General features: G+C 35.9%; 3 protein-coding genes across 3 annotated transcripts; 2 read left to right on the top strand and 1 right to left on the bottom strand.

The window, feature by feature from the left end:
• Window positions 1-208: 208 nt before the first annotated feature.
• Window positions 209-4,338, top strand: LOC140959853 (uncharacterized). Its single transcript, XM_073417887.1, has 5 exons — window positions 209-1,314; window positions 2,879-2,934; window positions 3,019-3,541; window positions 3,756-3,955; window positions 4,039-4,338. The coding sequence occupies exons 1-5, from the start codon at window positions 298-300 to the stop codon at window positions 4,190-4,192; spliced, it is 1,950 nt and encodes a 649-aa protein (XP_073273988.1). The 5' UTR covers window positions 209-297; the 3' UTR covers window positions 4,193-4,338.
• A 625-nt stretch (window positions 4,339-4,963) lies between these two features.
• On the top strand, window positions 4,964-9,227 carry LOC140958984 (uncharacterized). The gene is made up of 5 exons (XM_073416647.1): window positions 4,964-5,385; window positions 6,576-6,698; window positions 7,362-7,458; window positions 8,079-8,191; window positions 8,807-9,227. The coding sequence occupies exons 1-5, from the start codon at window positions 5,068-5,070 to the stop codon at window positions 9,017-9,019; spliced, it is 864 nt and encodes a 287-aa protein (XP_073272748.1). The 5' UTR covers window positions 4,964-5,067; the 3' UTR covers window positions 9,020-9,227.
• A 344-nt stretch (window positions 9,228-9,571) lies between these two features.
• LOC140958983 (phytosulfokine receptor 1-like) lies at window positions 9,572-13,427 on the bottom strand. The gene has a single exon (XM_073416645.1). The coding sequence runs from the start codon at window positions 13,085-13,087 to the stop codon at window positions 9,965-9,967; it is 3,123 nt and encodes a 1,040-aa protein (XP_073272746.1). The 5' UTR covers window positions 13,088-13,427; the 3' UTR covers window positions 9,572-9,964.
• Between the last annotated feature and the right edge of the window lie 4,412 nt (window positions 13,428-17,839).

Genomic DNA, 17,839 nt, shown 5'->3' with positions numbered 1-17,839 from the left:
TTACAAGAACTCAAAATTTTCATAAATAAACAAATTAATTCATAATTTGTGATATATAAGTAGATAATTTCGAAACAATGCATGTTGGCCGGTTCAAATTTCTTGTTGGACTTCATCAATAGTCTCCAAATGTTAAGTCACTCTTACTTTTGACATCTTCCTCGTATTTATCTATCTTTTACCCATATTTTATNATATATCCCTCCAACGTATCGTTCTGCCAAGCTCGGCTTCACTTTCTTTCCGTTATTGTTCATTCATTCCTTTTTCTTCTTTTCTTTTGAATTCAAGAAGAAGATGGGAGGAATGGATTTACCACAACAAGTAGAAGGGGAAACAATGAATCATCATGTCCAAAATGGAAAGAATATAAATTCTTCAGAAAATAGAGAAACAGATCGTACGGAACAAGATACGGCAGCGTTGGAGGATCGGATATCTGGTGGCGATGATCGCGGAGCCATAGTCAATGGTGATGAAGATTCTTTAAATCTCGAAGACCCATTGGATTCTCGAGTTCCCCAGGAGATGATTCGACCCGATTCACGGCTGCCCAAGCCAGAAGCTCCGCCAGGGATCGACAATTTGTATCCTCGACCGCCGTTGATGGAGCGGTCCCGCTCCTTGCCGGAGACGCTCGACACGCAGGCGTTGGCCATCGGGAAATTCATACGCGACAAGAGCAACAGTTTCTCGGCAGCGATTACGAAGCGCATATCGTCTTTGAAGAGCGGGGAGGAAGACGATGACGGGAAGGTTAACGTGACGGAATTCAATTTGGTGGGGTTAAAAGTTATCAAGAAACTGAAGGAAAATAAAACGGAGCTAAAGGGAAGAATAAGCTTCTTCTCCCGATCGAATTGCAGGGATTGCACCGCTGTCCGATCCTTCCTCCGTGAGAGGAACCTAAACTTCGCCGAAATCAACGTAGACGTATACCCCGGGAGGGAGAAGGAGTTGAGGGAGAGGACCGGCGGTGTATCGGTGCCTCAGATATTCTTTAACGAGAAACTGATCGGTGGTTTGGTAGCGCTGAATTCGTTGAGGAATGGTGGGATGCTGGACAAGAAACTGGAGGAAATATTGAGTGTGAAATGCCCAGATGATGCTCCGGCGGCGCCTGTATATGGGTTTGACGAGGACGCGGAGGAGGAAGAATCTCCGGTGGACGAGATGGCGGTGACTGTGAGAGTGGTCCGACAGAGGGTCCCGATTCAAGATCGTTTCGTGAAGATGAAATTCGTGAAGAATTGCTTCTGTGGTGCGGAGCTTGTGGAGGCACTCATACACCACTTCGATTGTGGTCGCAAGAAGGTATACTTTTTTCTATTTTTAAATTTAATTTAATTATCAATTTTGAGTTCATATTATTCTGCTTCTTTCAAAATTTTTAATCTTTTTTTCTAATTTTTTGAGTAAATTTATTTGAATTTAAGCATACATCAAACATGATAATGGGTGTGAATCTTTATATATATATATATATATATATATATGTATTGTTAAAGAAAAATCAATTCTTTCCACGTCTTTTTTTATGGAGCAATTTTATGTCATTAGGCCATAGTTTGTTGGCAACAAAACTCATTTCAATGACGTGGGATTTATGCTTATATGACATCAACCTTCTATTTTAGTACTTACAATAGCGTGAAATGTTGTTAAAAATTTGATCTTTTTGCACAAATTATACTCATACTTGAATGATTGTGTCTAATGCTTTTCCTTTAATTAAAACCCTTTGTAGTAAAGTAATATTTCATTTTTAATTTAAGTTATTTTAATTTATTCCTAATCAAGTTATATAATTGTCAAATCATTTTTTTTCTTCTTCTCTTCACTTTAATTTGAATTTTAAATGTTTTAAAAAGCATTGCATTAAATTGTTGTACATAAATTTATATATGCTTATCCTCTGTTTTATACACGCAAGTCTGTCAGTAACATACACACACACACACACACACACACACACACACACACACACACACACATAGTTTTCTTTTATGGAAGAGGGGTCCAATTTGTTACGAGTTTGTTTGTATTTTATTATGTTATAATTTGGTTGAAAAGGAAAAAGTCGATAGTTTGAAGTCGTTTACCAAATTGGATCCTTCTTTAAATTATTATATTGTTTATTATATAAACAAAGTGAAAATAATATCTTGTAAAATAGTCTGTCTGTCTAGTGTGATTTATCCGAATAATATGATTTGCAGTCTATATCAAATGGGTTTTTTTTACTATCTGATTTTGAATGGTTATTGATACAAATAATATTTAGAAAAAAATGGGACTAACAATTCGATGTAGAGAAAAACGGTTCAAATACTTCATTCTTTGTAATTATGAGTCAAATTATTACATGGTAATGTTAATGTGATTTGGGTTGGTTTGAATCCACTATGGAATGTGTCCTAGCTCCACTTGGAGAAATTAGACTTTTTCTTTTCCTACTATAGAATTCAAGCAATAATTTAATGACAATTAAGGCGAGATTATGTACGTGTTTTTAGGGTATATACTACTACTAAAGAAAATTCAACTTTAAATTTATGGTGTGGAATAATTTTTTAAGTAGGGCCTTAATTGTATGTGTTAGGGGTACGTACACGTAAGCACTACGCAATTTGCTAGTTGACTTTGGTACATAAGAATTTTTTTACTGAGAAAAAATGGACTATTGGTGTAAATATATTTTGATTTAGATTTGGAAAAAAGATTATTTGGACATGCGAAAATCTTATATTTGGATCATTAAAACTTGAATTAACAAGAATCAATCACCCCCCACAATCAAAACTATCCATCTTTCCACATTTTCGTGTTATTTTTCCATTAAATGGTTCATGCTTTGTGCTTATTGACTACTCATTAGGCCATTGAGATTGGGAAGCAGCTTGCAAGAAAGCATTTCATTCACCACGTTTTCGGGTAAGAACGAACATACACTCAGTTCAAGATCGCGGGATCTTTCATTAAGAGCCTGCTTTTGATGTGATGATGCCATATGTGTAGGGAGAACACATTTGAGGATGGAAACCACCTCTATCGGTTCCTTGAACACGAACCCTTCATACCGAAATGCCACAATTTCCGAGGCTCGGTTAGTGACTCGGAGCCTAAGGCTGTTGCTGACTTGAGCCAGAGGCTCATCTGCGTAATGTCAGCTATACTCGAGTCTTATGCATCTGATGATCGACGCCATCTTGATTACGTTGGCATCAGCAACAGCGAAGAATTTAGGAGATATGTAAATCTAGTGGAAGATCTTCAGAGAGTGAATCTAACGACTCTTTCCGCAGATGAGAAGCTGGCATTCTTTATAAATCTGCACAATGCTATGGCTATTCATGCAGTGATTAGAATTGGCAGTCCCGGGGACATGATCGATCGGAGATCCTTCTTTAACGAATTCATGTACGTAGTTGGGGGCTATGCCTTTTCTTTAAGCTCGATCAAAGATGGCATTCTTCGGAACAACAGAAGACAACCATTCTCGTTAATAAAGCCTTTCAGCACCGGAGACGCACGTTTGGAGGTAATCGCAAGATTTTTCGTGTTGACTCTATAAATAAAAAAGAGTGAAATTGAATACCCTTTTAGATTAAACCAAACACAGTATAACTTCTCAATAAAAGAAAGAATCAAAACTTCGACACAATCGCAAAACACTGTCATTGCTTGTGCTTGGTTCTGAAGTTGGCTTGTAAGAGTATGCATCAAAACTGAAGCATGCAACTATGCTTATGCAGTTGGCATTTCCCAAAGTAAATCAATTAATCCATTTTGGACTGTGCAATGCAACAAGAGGAAGCCCATCAGTAAAATTCTTCACCCCACGAGGCATTGAGTCTGAATTAAGATACGCAGCCAGGGAATTTTTCCAACGCGACGATGGAATGCAGATAGACCTCGCCAAGAGGGCCGTTCACCTCTCCAGAATCATCAAATGGTAAGTGATAATGATAACATTTTACAAAACAGTATAAAATTTAGCAAGGAAATTGAGGTGTTGGTGGTGTGGTTGATTTGCAGGTATAGTGGAGATTTTGGGCAGGACAAAGAAGTGTTAAAGTTCTTGATGGATTACTTGGATGCCAATAAAGCAGGTCTCTTGACACATCTTTTGAGTGATGGAGGCAATATCAATATAGTTTACCTCAAATTTGATTGGGCTTTGAATTCTTGATTCATTGTTCTCCAAATGCCAGGAAAAAAAAAGAGAGAAGAAGACATATTTTTTGATGCTGTGGATAAAAAGTTGTGCTATATGTTTTCCATCAATATATGCCACTCTATTCTGTTGTGATACAATTCGACCCAAGTGTTTCATTATTATTCTGAGTCATTACATAACTATATTGGGTGTATTTCACGTTTGGGTAATCTAATATGTAAAAGTTATCAATGGTGGGATGAAACATGCCTAATGTCAAATCCTCACTACTTAATTATTTAATTTATCTTCATTGATTTACGAACAATAAAATATATTCTTAATAACAAAGGTCAAAGTGAAATACTTCAAATCTCCAAAATTGATCTTTGAAGGAAAGAACCCTGTTATTATAATTTTAATACACACACATATTCTCTATCAGCATTCATCTCTCTTGTATTTTATGTATTTAACACTCTCTCATTTGATATGTTATAACTTTTACTTTACATATTTTGTATTTTATGTATTTGACATTTTCTCATTTGATATATATAATTTTAACAGACCTTCACACCAAAGTTAGTTACTTTAAGTGACTCAAACTTAATAGAATATTATAGAAGTATAGATATACATAGAATAAATGCGTTTAATATATATATATATATATATATATAATATTTACAAAATTGTTTTTTCATAATTAAAATAAATTAGTGATTCAAATGAAATAAATATGTATATATATCTTTTGAGTTGGAATAAATAAAATAATAATTGTATTTGACGTAATAAAATCGTCTTCAGATTTAGACGTGGAGAGATTTAAGTCCCCCGGCTACTCCTCCCGCCAAATCTGTGAAGAAATCATCCGCCAATACTAAACACACACAAAAACTAAAATGGAAGCAAGCGGCGGAGGCGCTGTTCCGACTGGATGCTACAAGTGCGGCCGCCCTGGACATTGGTCCCGCGATTGTCCTTCTAATCCTGATCCCGCCGACCCATTTGTTCCCAATTCCAATTCCAATTCCAACTCCAACTCCGATCCCAACTCTTCTTTGCATCGCCTGAGGCCATCTGCAGCCGCACAGAAACCTCAGAGAGCGCCAAGGACCAGGCCGAAACTGACTCCGGACCTCCTCCTTTCAGATGCTGGCATTGGACACGTACTCCGCCGTTTCCCTCGTGCTGTCAAGTGCCGTGGCCGCGGCTACGAGGTCAAATCTTTTATATTACATCCTCATTTATATTTGGCTTTCCAGAAAATCATAAATTTAACCATCGCGTAGCGCGTTAAATTAACCTGGTTGGAAACTAAATTGGATTGTAATACCCTTGTCTCACGTCTAAAAAATCAAAGATTTAAAATGAGTTTATAATAACTTACAATGGACTTCTATAGCAATTTGAGTTAATCATTTTCATATAGTGAGGACGAATACGAAGTAGTTGCTATAGGGGTTCATTGTGCAGTCACGCAGGCGCGGGCCCGGGCTCGGGGCGTGACAGAATGGTATCAGAGCCGGTCACCGGCATGGAACACCGGGAAATAAATGCTATGCAGGGCAAAGTGCTACGTGCATGGGAGCCACCTCTTGAATCTGCGGGACAAAGTGCTACATGACGGGAGCCACCTCTTGAACCTCTAGAAGCTACCTCTAGATTCTCGGTGCTGGTGGATCGGGGGGTCAGGCCGCGACGAGGACGTCACGTTCTGAAGGAGGGGTGATTGTGATACCCTTGTCCCATATCTGAAAAATCAAAGATTTAAAATGAGTTTATAATGACTTACAATGGACTTCTATAGCAACTTGGGTTAATCATTTTCGTAAAGCGAGGACGAATACGAAGTAGTTGCTATAGGAGCTCATTGTGCAGTCACGCAGGTGCGTGCCCGGGCTCGGGGCGTGACAGGGATAATTGGTTTTGCACAAATGTTCAGTGAAATAATGAAGCTTTTGCTTTCCCTTAATCGTGTTTGCAAGAACCTTCTCAATACATATCCCACCATGTGCAACGTAGTTTTCATACACAGAAAGTGTTCAATAATTTAATTGGAACTATTTGATTGGTATTTTGAGAAAATTAATTTGAAGGGATGAATTTTTGAGCGAGCCAAGATAAGAGAGTATTATTTTTTTGGAAATTAGACCAAAAGAGTACTTTTAAAACAATTGCACATAATTTTTTTATGGATTACATTTTGTCGGACAACGGTTCTGCATCCTCCACCGCTTCTAAGCCAATCTGTGGTGTCTGCAGGTGTATTTGTCTCCATGCTACTAATGAAATTGCGTCTATTAGCTAAAACTAATTATATTTTAGTATTTTAAGCTTAGGAAAAAATCAACCCGGCCAGCTTTGTGGCCTTTTTGGGTAATGTATATCAAGAATGCAATTAGTGTAGGTTGATGATCTGGGACACTTGCTTGGACTATATGCTGAATGGCACTCACGTTTGCTTCCCTATTACTCGTTTGATCAATTTATGCATAAAGTTGAACAAGTTGGTGCAACAAAAAGTGTCAAGGTGAGCACTTCTCCATTCATGTTATTCTAATCCTATAATCCTGTCATCGTTTCCATCTTCTATTGATTGCTAAGATATTGGATTGAAATAGAAATACTTGGGATGTACGTGTCATTATTATTAATTGAATTTCCTGGCAGCATTTATCAATCCCAAAATCCATAAAATGCTTGCTAGCTTGTCAAGTAACAGACATGGTCTTTTATGGAAGATCTTGTTATTTTCACTATTTAGTTTACTCTTATGGTTCTTGAATATAAATAATTACCACCGGATGTAGATAAAATCATACCAATAATCAAATTCTTCATTATCTGTAGCATGTTGGTTTGCATCTTGATGTCAGAGTTAAAGGCCCCCAAAGTTGTAAAGAAGGAGTGAAAAATAGCACACACCTTGCAATTTCAGTAGCATGATCTTATTCTGCTCTGACCACTTAGTTTTTATTTGTAGAAGTAATGTTTTGCTCTGTGAATCTCTAAAATGGCTGCGCTTTCATCTTAAGGTTGAGCAAGAATGATTAAGGAACTCTATTTTTTTACGTTTTGTTTGATCAATCGATTGGAGGATTGTGTAAGTATCGTTGTCAGAATGATGGATGTAACAATTTTATTTGTGTGAAAAATGGTGCTTTAATTCTTATTATTCAATTCCTTCAATTAGTTCTGCCTTAGAGATTTAAGGGAGAGGGTTGCAGATGGAGTAGACCCTGCAAAGCTGCATGAGTCAGAGCTCGTTAAAGACTCGAGCAATGAACAAGGTAAATCAATAATCACAGTCTATGTAATCTTGCGCAAAAGAGTTGGTTCAGAATGCTATATGTATCTATATATATTTGAATATTATATATATTTATAAATGTAAAAAAAAAAGTAACTTATTGAAAGTGGAAGGAACATTTTGTATTTGGATGATGGAATTGGTAACATTTATCTCATACTGGAATATTGGATGCTCGTACTTTTGACAGCTGAAGCCTCTAGATGAGGTGGCTTTACAACATCAAATCCAAAACTTTAGATAAGTTTGTTCTATGGCATCAGAGCCAAATTAATAGAAAGTTTCGTTTCCACTCTAACCACTACTGGACTACTAAAAAGAATTCTACATGATAGGCCTCATAAAAAATAATGTGTACTTTCGTATTAGAGAAGTTCTGGATTAACATCAAATGTCATAAATCCTTGACAAAAGCTTTTTTTAATAAAGTGTTCATTCAACAAGAAAAAAGTGTGAGTGAGTTACAAGGTCTAGCAATTCGATCTTGAGTCTCTTCCAGTCTCCCGATTAGGTGGTTATTAGGAATTGCATAGGCATTTTGCTTCTCTGAACGTTGGATTTTGATGCTTATCTGATTGGTGTTGTCGTCTACTTTCGTAGATGCTCAAGGCGATGTAGATGAGACAACTATCTTGAAGGAAAATTCACTGCAAAACAAAAACACAAATAACTGTCAAGATATTCCTGATTGCACCTGGGAAAATGCCACTGAGGTGAGTGTATCAATAATCTGCGTATTTCCTTAATGTTCCTTTGTTTGGTTACTTGGCTGACGTCATGAAGAGGAGCTTTAGGTTTTTTTATTATCAGTCTTTAAGTTTGTTCTTCTGAAAAAAATGCCAGCAACTCAACCATTTTTCCCTTCCTGTATCTCAAAGTAACAGGTGTACCCGCTGAAGTATGTTTTTTTTTAATCACAGACTACTATTAAAATTTATCTTTGAAGTGGTTGCTTTGTGGTTTTAGGGGCTAGAGTTGATTGCTGTTGATATTTATCATATGCTATGAATTATTATGGGAATCCTTTATTTTTAGTTTCTAGTAGAGATGACACTCATTTAAAAACTTCAGGAGCTTTCTCCATAGCTCATAATTATTTGTTTTTCCTAAAATGTGTCTATTGCTTGAGGACCTTATAAATTTCTTGTTAACTTGGTTTTACAAGAAAGGTGCCATCATTAAGCCAAACAAGCTTAAAATCATTTATGAAACCGTGCATTATTTTCGTCTTTTGTTCACTTTCAAAACAAAAGGTTTGGTACGTAAACAACTTGAAGTATGCCTTGATTCAACATTTACCATACAATTCAAACATAAGCAATATGCAGGAGGCTTCTCATTCTTTGCAAGTAGAAGACGCTACAGCAGATGTACTGGCTAATCAGAGACCTGACAGTAGTGCTGCTAATTCTAATCCAAGGCAGATCATCTCGGAGGAACAAAGAGTTCGCGTTGAAGCCAACAAGTTGAAAGCGTTAGAGAGAGCTGCTGCTAGAGGCCACTCTTCACGCCCTCTTTGTGGCTCGGCTTTTCAGTCTTAATTTTGGAAATGTGATGCATTTTGTCCAATTCGTAACTTGTTTTTATGTGAATCGCGTTGCATACAGAAGTGGCATGATGGCTCCAGCCTCAGGGTATATATAATCTATAAGCTTCTGGTTATAAATACAGTTGATATTGTAGACTTAAATATGCATTGCTTATGCTGACAGCCACTTTATGCTTCTTAGAAATGTTACTCCATTCTGTTTTGTAGCATTCACAATTCACCTCTAACTATTAGTGCGACAAGTCTGAGTTTATTTTACTTGTATTTTGGTTAGAGGAAAAAAAAGCGTAACAAGTCTGGTTAGTTTTGCAAGGCAGATGACATATTTTGAATAAATTAGTCAATGGTTTTCAATATAACAAGAATTGCATTTCCAACTGAAGGGGCCACCGTAAGCTACGTATTTACCAATCACCCAATCCAAATGGTACTCTTTTCAATACGCGAAAACAAAATTTTATTCCAATCCAATTTTAATAAATAAATGAAATTCACCCAAAAAATCAACTTGGCCGGCTAAAGTGGCAACTGTAGCAATCACAAGTAGGACAAAATTTGGAGATTTTCTTTGACTTTGACAATTCCGTCACAACTCTACAAAAATCAACACGTTTCTTTTTACCAGAAACAGAAAAAAAGTAGTTTTGACTACTGCTGCACAGCATATCTCAAGAATTTGAACATGTCAACTCCCAGAAATATATACATAATAATAGTTAAACAAGCGAAATGAAAATCTAAAACAGTCATTTAGCTAGATTCATGAATGAAAAGAGTAGAAGCTCTATTGGAACTCAAAAACCATTTTTCCTGTAACATATTCATAACTGTAACAACAAAAAATAATTCAAATTTAGACACATGTCCGGGAGTAACATCTTGCGTATTCAGTGTTAATGCGAAAATTATGTACACTGGATTCACAACTTACTCATGATCAAATGGGAGAAGATTCGTTGGATATAAGACAACCAGTCTTGCAATAGTGCGGTCGAAAGCTAGACGTCGAATCAATGTTGTCGAGCCAAGTCACTAACTGCTGAGTACAAGGCCTTATCCTAGGACTCTCATTCAAACAAAGACAAGCAATCTCAAAAACAGCTAACATTTCCTCTGTGTATTGTTTGTCATATATGAACGGATCAAAAACTTCAATTTCCCTTTCCTCCCTTTTCATTTGGATCACCCACGAGATTAAATCCCGGTATTCTTTTGGTCTACACATGTCCATGGGTCTCTTGCTGGTTAAAAGCTCCAAAAGAACAACCCCAAAACTATATATATCTCCCTTGTAAGTAGCAACAGAGGCTTGGCTATACTCAGGAGGGATGTAGCCTAGTGTTCCGACAAGATCAGTTGAGACATGGGTGTCATATGGAAGAATGAGCCTTGCAAGACCAAAATCAGCCAAGTGAGCTTCAAATTTCTCGTTCAAAAGGATGTTGCTCGATTTAATATCTCGGTGAAGGATGCGAGGTTCACAAGATTGGTGCAAGTAAGCAAGGCCCCTTGCTGATCCTTGCGCAATCTGCAACCTGGCTTTCCAATCCAAATAGGGAGGGCCATCATTTTTCTCATGCAACCAATAATCGAGGCTGCCATTCTCCATGTACGAGTATACTAGCAGCCTGTCATTCTTGTACTTGCTATATCCCTGAAGATGAACAAGATTTGGATGCTGAGCTCTGGAAAGAGTCTCTATTTCAGCATGAAATTCCCTCTCCATCTGACAAAACTCACCTGAGAGGCGTTTTATCGCCAACTTCATTCCACAAGGGAGGACGGCCTTATAGACCAAACCGAATCCCCCACAACCGATGATATTGGATTGATCAAAATTATTAGTAGCCTTCAAAAGGTCATCCAGAAAAATTTCTGTATCATTCTCATTCTGACAAAGGATAACAAGACTTGAACCTAAGTCGTCAAAATCCTTCTCATTAGCAAGAGCGTCCTCCATTTCTGGATCCACAACTTTTCGCCTTATCCCCCGTAAAATAATGACAAAGGTGATAGCAAGAAAACTAGCAGTTCCTAGTCCAATTCCAACAGCCATTGCTATGATAGCACCTCTTGGTCGTTTCTTTGACTTTTCAGGTACTGTGCTGGAGACCTGGAAACAAGGATGAGAAGCATGTTCACCACACAGCAGTGGGTTCCCTTCAAAGCTTGAGTTGGGAAAGGTACTGAACTGAACTCCAGGGGGAATTGGCCCGGAGAGATCATTGTGAGCAACACTGAACTTGGACAGAAAGCTAAGGCTACCCAAAGAAGACGGTATTGTTCCGTTTAAATTATTGAAAGATAAATCCAAAGTCTCAAGGCTCCTCATGCTAGACAAACTGCTTGGAATAGTTCCAGATAAATTATTGCATTTCAAATCGAATATATGCAACTCTTTCAGATTACCAAAGTCTGGCCAGATTGGTCCAGTAAGAAAGTTATTCCCGAGTTCCAGGGTGGGAGGAAAGCTCAGGATTTGTTTATAAGGGTACCCTCTTAGACTTGTGTTCTTTTTCACGAAAAATGTAAAATCTGGTGAAGGTTCCTCCAGTGTAATATTACCGTAGATAAGGGTCTGCAGCGTAGTAAGTTCTTTTGGAATGTTCCCCGTAAAAGAGTTGTTCGACAAATCCAAGTAAAACAAAGATGAAAAGTTTCCAAACCAAGACGGTATGGTACCCTCCAAGAGATTCCATGACAAATCCAACAGTTGCAATTTTGTGCAGCCTTTCAACCACTGGGGAATAATACCAGTGAGTCTGCAATTGGCAATAACTAGAGCCCTGAGTCCCGGAAACTGTAGACTAGGATAACTTGGCATTGATTCACCATGAAAATTCAATGTAAGAACTAGAGTGGTCAAGTTCTTGCAATGTTGTAAAATCTCCAGTGCAGCAATAAGGTTCAAAACACTGGAGTTCGAAAGGGAAAGGTAAGAAAGACTCTGAAAATTCATGAAACTTTCAGGGACCTGCCCCTTGAAGTTAATCTTGGCGAAATTTATGGCTTTCAATCTTGGACAGGCTGGAAGGTTATCAGGGATCTTACCAATAAACTGATTAGTAGCCAAATCAAGTGAAACAAGATTAACCATTGCTGTACAATTGAAATCAATGGTACCAACTAAAGAATTGTTTCTCAAACTAAGAGAAGTAAGAGTTCCTGAACTTGTCAATGAAGTAGGCAGTGTACCATTAAAATAATTAGATTGAGCTGAAAAAGATTTCATATTCAGAAAGTTGTGAAAAACATCTGGAATATTTCCTGAGAACTCATTGAAGGATAAATCCAGGTGAATAAGATTTGAAAGATTACCAATGAGAGCATTGAGCTGTCCAGAAAACCGATTTTCTTGAAGAGTCAAGTCTCTCAAATTCGAAAGACCGAACAGGTCTTCAGGCAATATGCCAGAAAGATTATTTGTGGCTACAGTAAAATCCTGCAATGAAGTACAATTCCCAAGACCCAATGGAAGAATCCCTCCGAAATAATTGGCTTCCAAATTCATAACTAAAATCTTGGTTGAATTGCTGCAAATCCCAACAGGAACAGGGCCGGAAATCGAATTTTCAGAAACATCAAGAACCCTGATAGAGGGCAGGTTTATGTCGCCAGGAAACAATCCAGAAATGTGATTATAGCTCAAATCCAAGACTTCTAACACAGGCAAATGGAACAGTGATCCAGGGATGGGACCTTTAATGAAATTATGAGAAAGATTAAGGGTTCTGAGCTGGTCCAAATTTCCTAAAGATTCGGACAGTTTCCCAGAAATCTTTTTCTTTCCAAGATCCAACTTAACCACCCTACCGGTGATGTTAGGAACATTCAGACCAAAAGATGACGAGGAATTGCAAGTGATACCTGCCCAACTGCAGCAATCGCGTGAAGATGACTTGATGTCCCATCCTTCAACTCCAAACTCCAGGTTATTCGAGAAATCCACTAATGCATCCAAATCATGAGGGTTGCATATCAAGCTCTGAGAATTGAGAATCTTGGCTCGTAAAGAAAACCCGAAAATTACAAAGATAACACAAAATTTGAGCACAGTCATCTCACAGAAATGGAATAAAAGGGACACAACACCACCCTCGAATCAAGAATCTGTGCTTGTCATTATTTTTCGATCTAAGAACATGCAAGAACTTCGAACCAAAGGAATGATAACGAAAAAGGAGAGCTTTACCACAAATGGGGGGTGGGGTTAGGACATAGGAGGAAGAGAGCAACAATCAGTAGTGCCTGAATTATAAAATAAAAACAATAATAATTACAGTTGGGAGGAAGAACTGATTATCTTTTTGACTAAAAGAACCATCTCGTTGGTCCAAATGAGGCAGCTGTAGAATGGTGCGCTGCGGCCTTTTCTTCTCCTCACACTGTGTATATCATATATAGGCTTGGTTGGTTGGGAAGCGAGTCTTGTTATTAAAAGTAAAACGCATTCACAATTATATTTGGACAGATGAGTTTAGTTCATTATACTGAATAAAATATATGAATTAATTTGAAAATAAATTAAACATGACTGGGGTTAACAATGGGACGAGGCGGAAAACGGGTTTGTCATCTCCATTCTCGAATTCCATCCCCACCTTCATATCCGTCTCGATCCCCGCTTTATCGGGTTCGGGGAAACCGCGTGGATCAATTTCTCATCCCCTTTCAAAAATATTAATGGAACAAGACGAGGACGGGTTATGAGATTTTCTCAAATCAAAACTTATTATTATCTATTATTATTAGTGATAATATTAATATCAATATTATTATTATTATTATTATTATTATTAAAATATTATTATTTTATTATTTATACTAATAATATAATTATTTTATTATTGATATTATTTTTGAAGAAGGTTCGGGGATGAAGATAGTAATCTCATACTCGTCCCGAACTATTTCAGGGATTTTAAAAAATTCTCGAACCCAAACCTGAAAAATATGGGTTCCCTGTCCCCATTTCGTGTTTTCCTCATGCGGCCCCAAGCCTGTGGAGAAAATTACCATCCCTAAACATGACAGAAAGATAGATAAGGGATCAAAATTTCAAAACAACTAAATAATAATTTTATGGTATTAAAAGAAAATTAAATATAGTATAATAAATTCGTCTTGTCAATATTTTGTGAATGATAAAATAATTATTTTAATTATTAATTTTTAAAGGGTTAATTGTAGATAAATCTTTAAGCCAAAACATAAATTTATCTTAACTCTTTAAATCCAAAAAAACTTTGTTTAAACTCCCTAAAATGCTAAAAATTATAAAAATATCATTATATTTAGTGACTTTAATTGATTGATTTACTTGAGCCATAAATGATATCATAGCCGAGGAAAAATTATTTCAAACATGAAAAGTTATTATTACTGTATAATTAAATATTTGAGGAGCACATTCTCTCAAATAATATGGACCCGGACACAGGTTGATATTAATTATTTGCATGAATTATTCCTATACTTTGGAATATTTGAAATAAGAAGATATAACCAATGTTAGATATCAAGAGCAAGATGGAACTTATCAGAATCCAAATGTAAATTTATGATTCGGTCTAATAAGTTCCTGAAAATAGTACATGATTCCTTTAAGCTATTTGGAGATCTTAGGAAAATCCAAAAGACAGTACAAAATTATGGCATTATATTGTATTATGCATCACAAAAAGTGATTTTTTTTTAGAAAACAAGAAGAAAATATTGTAAATATTCAAACAAGAATCCAAACGCTAGAACAACAAACAAGTTCTAGTAAAAAGACTTCGGTAGGAAAGTTACCACCATATTTTGATACTAAACCCTTATTACACTAAAGATGGACGACCAAAGTAATGCCAAAACATTTAACCGACGAAGAAAAAATGATTAATCTAATTAAAAATGTCTCAAAAAAGAAATTAATTTGATGAAAACTTTAGAAAAGATTGGTCTCAATGATCTCCAAGACTTTGCAGAATATTTTGCAAATCTCAGGGTCGTAGATCTGAAGATGAACACAACTGAAGGTGAACCACCAGCAATAACATGGTCATATTCTCATGAACCACCAAGAAAAAATATGTGATCTCATAATACAAATACGAGAGGACTCCTAACAGATTTTCATGTTGGTGGAGAAGCTCCCCTAGCGAGAACCAGGTCAAGAAGAAGTCAATTTCTCTTGCACCTAACACCTTATGGGAAATCTGTTTTAGAACATATACATTCTTATGAGATTATGCTTAACATTGATGTACTAGACTTCAAAAATAAGAATATCTTATAGATGATTGAATATCGACTATGAGAATCGCAACAAAAACATTTGATCTCAACAGAGAATGATTCATTAAAATTTTAGAAATTAGTCTTATATGATCAGTTAAAATTGTATGTGACATGAATTCGGTAGAAACCAAAGAGTCAGTCCTAGCCGGAGAATCTCTCAGTGAAATAGCTAGAAGAATTACCTTATTTAAAGAAAATTTATAGAGGGTGGACTATTTTAAAGGTCAAGAGACAAAGAAGAAAAAGAAATATACTCAAGCTTTGTATAGTATTGAATTACATGACATCTGTTTAGTGGATGAATATATTATGTAATGCACGAAATATAGATGGAATTCAGGGGTCGAAGAAAATATAGTAATGCAACTTTTTTCGCTAAAATACCGAGTCTATGGAGAAAAATGCTAATTAGAGAATATGTCCCCGACAACCCAGATACTTTGACATGAAGAACCTCTTTTCCCAAAAGAAAATTGGTAGAATGATGTCATATGACAGCATTACAAAAGAATTACAAACGATTAAGGGATATTAATAAAAATACTCTTTTATATTATAAAAAAATGATCTTCCAACAATTATTAGAAGTAAGTTAAAAATACAGAAAATGAAGAGTTTCAGATCTCACCATTATAGAAGAAGTGGAAGTAGTTCTTGGAAACCAAGAACAATATAATCTAGATAAAAAGTCAAATCTTACAAATCTGAGCAGAGAAGTGGACACTCAAGGAGTGAGATGTCATCCCAAACATCGAGTACATTTTCGAAGTACGAGAAGAACATCTACGAAGAAAACTTTCAAAAGAGCTCACATCTGAGCTAATGAAAATTTCAAATATTGTAATTGTTGGACATGTGAAGCAATATATCATATTTCGACTAATTGTCCAGAAAATGATAGAAGGGGAATAAAATGCTTTGATCCGACCCGGATATTGAAAAAACCAATTATTACCAATATCTTGTTCAAGTATACCAGTTTGAGGATATTGCTTCATACGCAATTATACATGAAGAAGATGAAGTCTTAGGTCGAGAAGAATATGATGGAACCGAATCGGAATCTGACTGAAGATGAAGTGTTTCAACACGAAACACATGAAGATTTTTCTGGTTTCTTTATACAGACAATAATATCACATAACATGGTTCAAAAGACCATGAGAGAAAATCCTAGCCTACAGAGATATCACTTATTTTCTGCAGGACAAGTAGAAAAATTCTTAGGATCTTGGCCTAAGAAATAGAAAACATCATCTAATCTATTAAGTTTTCAGGAGGGAAATGACAATCTCAATGGAACTTATGGGAAACCGAATGGAGAGGCAATTAATTCATTATGAAATAATTAAGGAAGAATTCCAAAAACTCAAGATAGAAGTAGCACGAATCATGTCATGGGTTCATATCAGAGCAATCCTGATTATGATACAAAAAAATACTTTTAAAGAAAGAATATATTCATCAATTGATATCGATATATGCGATAAAAGAATGGATAACTTTCAAGATTCAATACTGGGAACTATCTCAGGAAATCTTTTTGTAGGAAAAATTGTATGAATAATTTATCTAAGAATATCCTACAACCTGGCAGATCGAGATTTCAACTGGGCTTTGACGTTACATCAAAACTTCAAAAAAAAAAAAGGCTGATGAAAGAGGGTAATAGATATTCTATTACCTATCAAATTTCATATGTTCTATCTAATACACATCATTCATAATTGTTTATTAGAAATGAGTTTATTGAAATATCAGAAATATTTGGAAAAGTTGCTGAGACAATTTCTCCAGAAATAATCGAGTATTATACAACGGAATCAAAATCTTAAACCGAAACCAAGAAGATTATCTTTTCAACGTGATAGAATAACAAGTCAAAGCTGGGGGAAAACAGATGTCCAAGAATTCCAACCAAGAACAAATTTTTTTCAACAATAGGAAAACTTAGATGTTTGGAAGGATGGAGAGAAGTCGAAATAGTATTTGATATTATAAGACAAAAAAATCAATTTCCTTGTTAATCTAAATACTATTTGGAACAACTTATGATAGAAACTCACCAATGAATTATCAATATAGGATAACTGGAAGTTCACATCAAAGAAATCCAAAGAAAAGAACCAGATCAGTTGGTTCTTCAGTTAGAGTTTCTCGAGCAACACAAATCTTGGAAATGTCTGGAGAATGTAATGAAATTCTTGGCAGATGATAGAATATGGAAGATCTAATGACCACGAGCTCAAGCTCGATATAAATCCCAATAGAGATGTTAAATGAACAATATAAAACATAATATTTTGTTGTTTATATTGATTCATGTCTGGAATCTGTGCGAAAAAAAGAGGAGTTTTTCCAAAGAATAGAAGAATAATTGTCCAAATTGTTGGACGAAACTTGTCTAAGCGAATATTAATCTATCTAAAGGGATTGATATGACATGAATATTAATCAGAATTGCTTGATAAACACATTGGTAAAAAGTAAAAATACCATCGATTTATTTCTACGATACAAGAGCTAACAT

Source organism: Primulina huaijiensis, chromosome 15 (assembly GCF_012295235.1).
Source record: "Primulina huaijiensis isolate GDHJ02 chromosome 15, ASM1229523v2, whole genome shotgun sequence".
NCBI classification, from domain to species: Eukaryota; Viridiplantae; Streptophyta; class Magnoliopsida; order Lamiales; family Gesneriaceae; genus Primulina; species Primulina huaijiensis.
The sequence above is the reverse complement of the archived record's forward strand: the minus strand, read 5'-3'. Positions and strand labels throughout refer to the sequence as shown.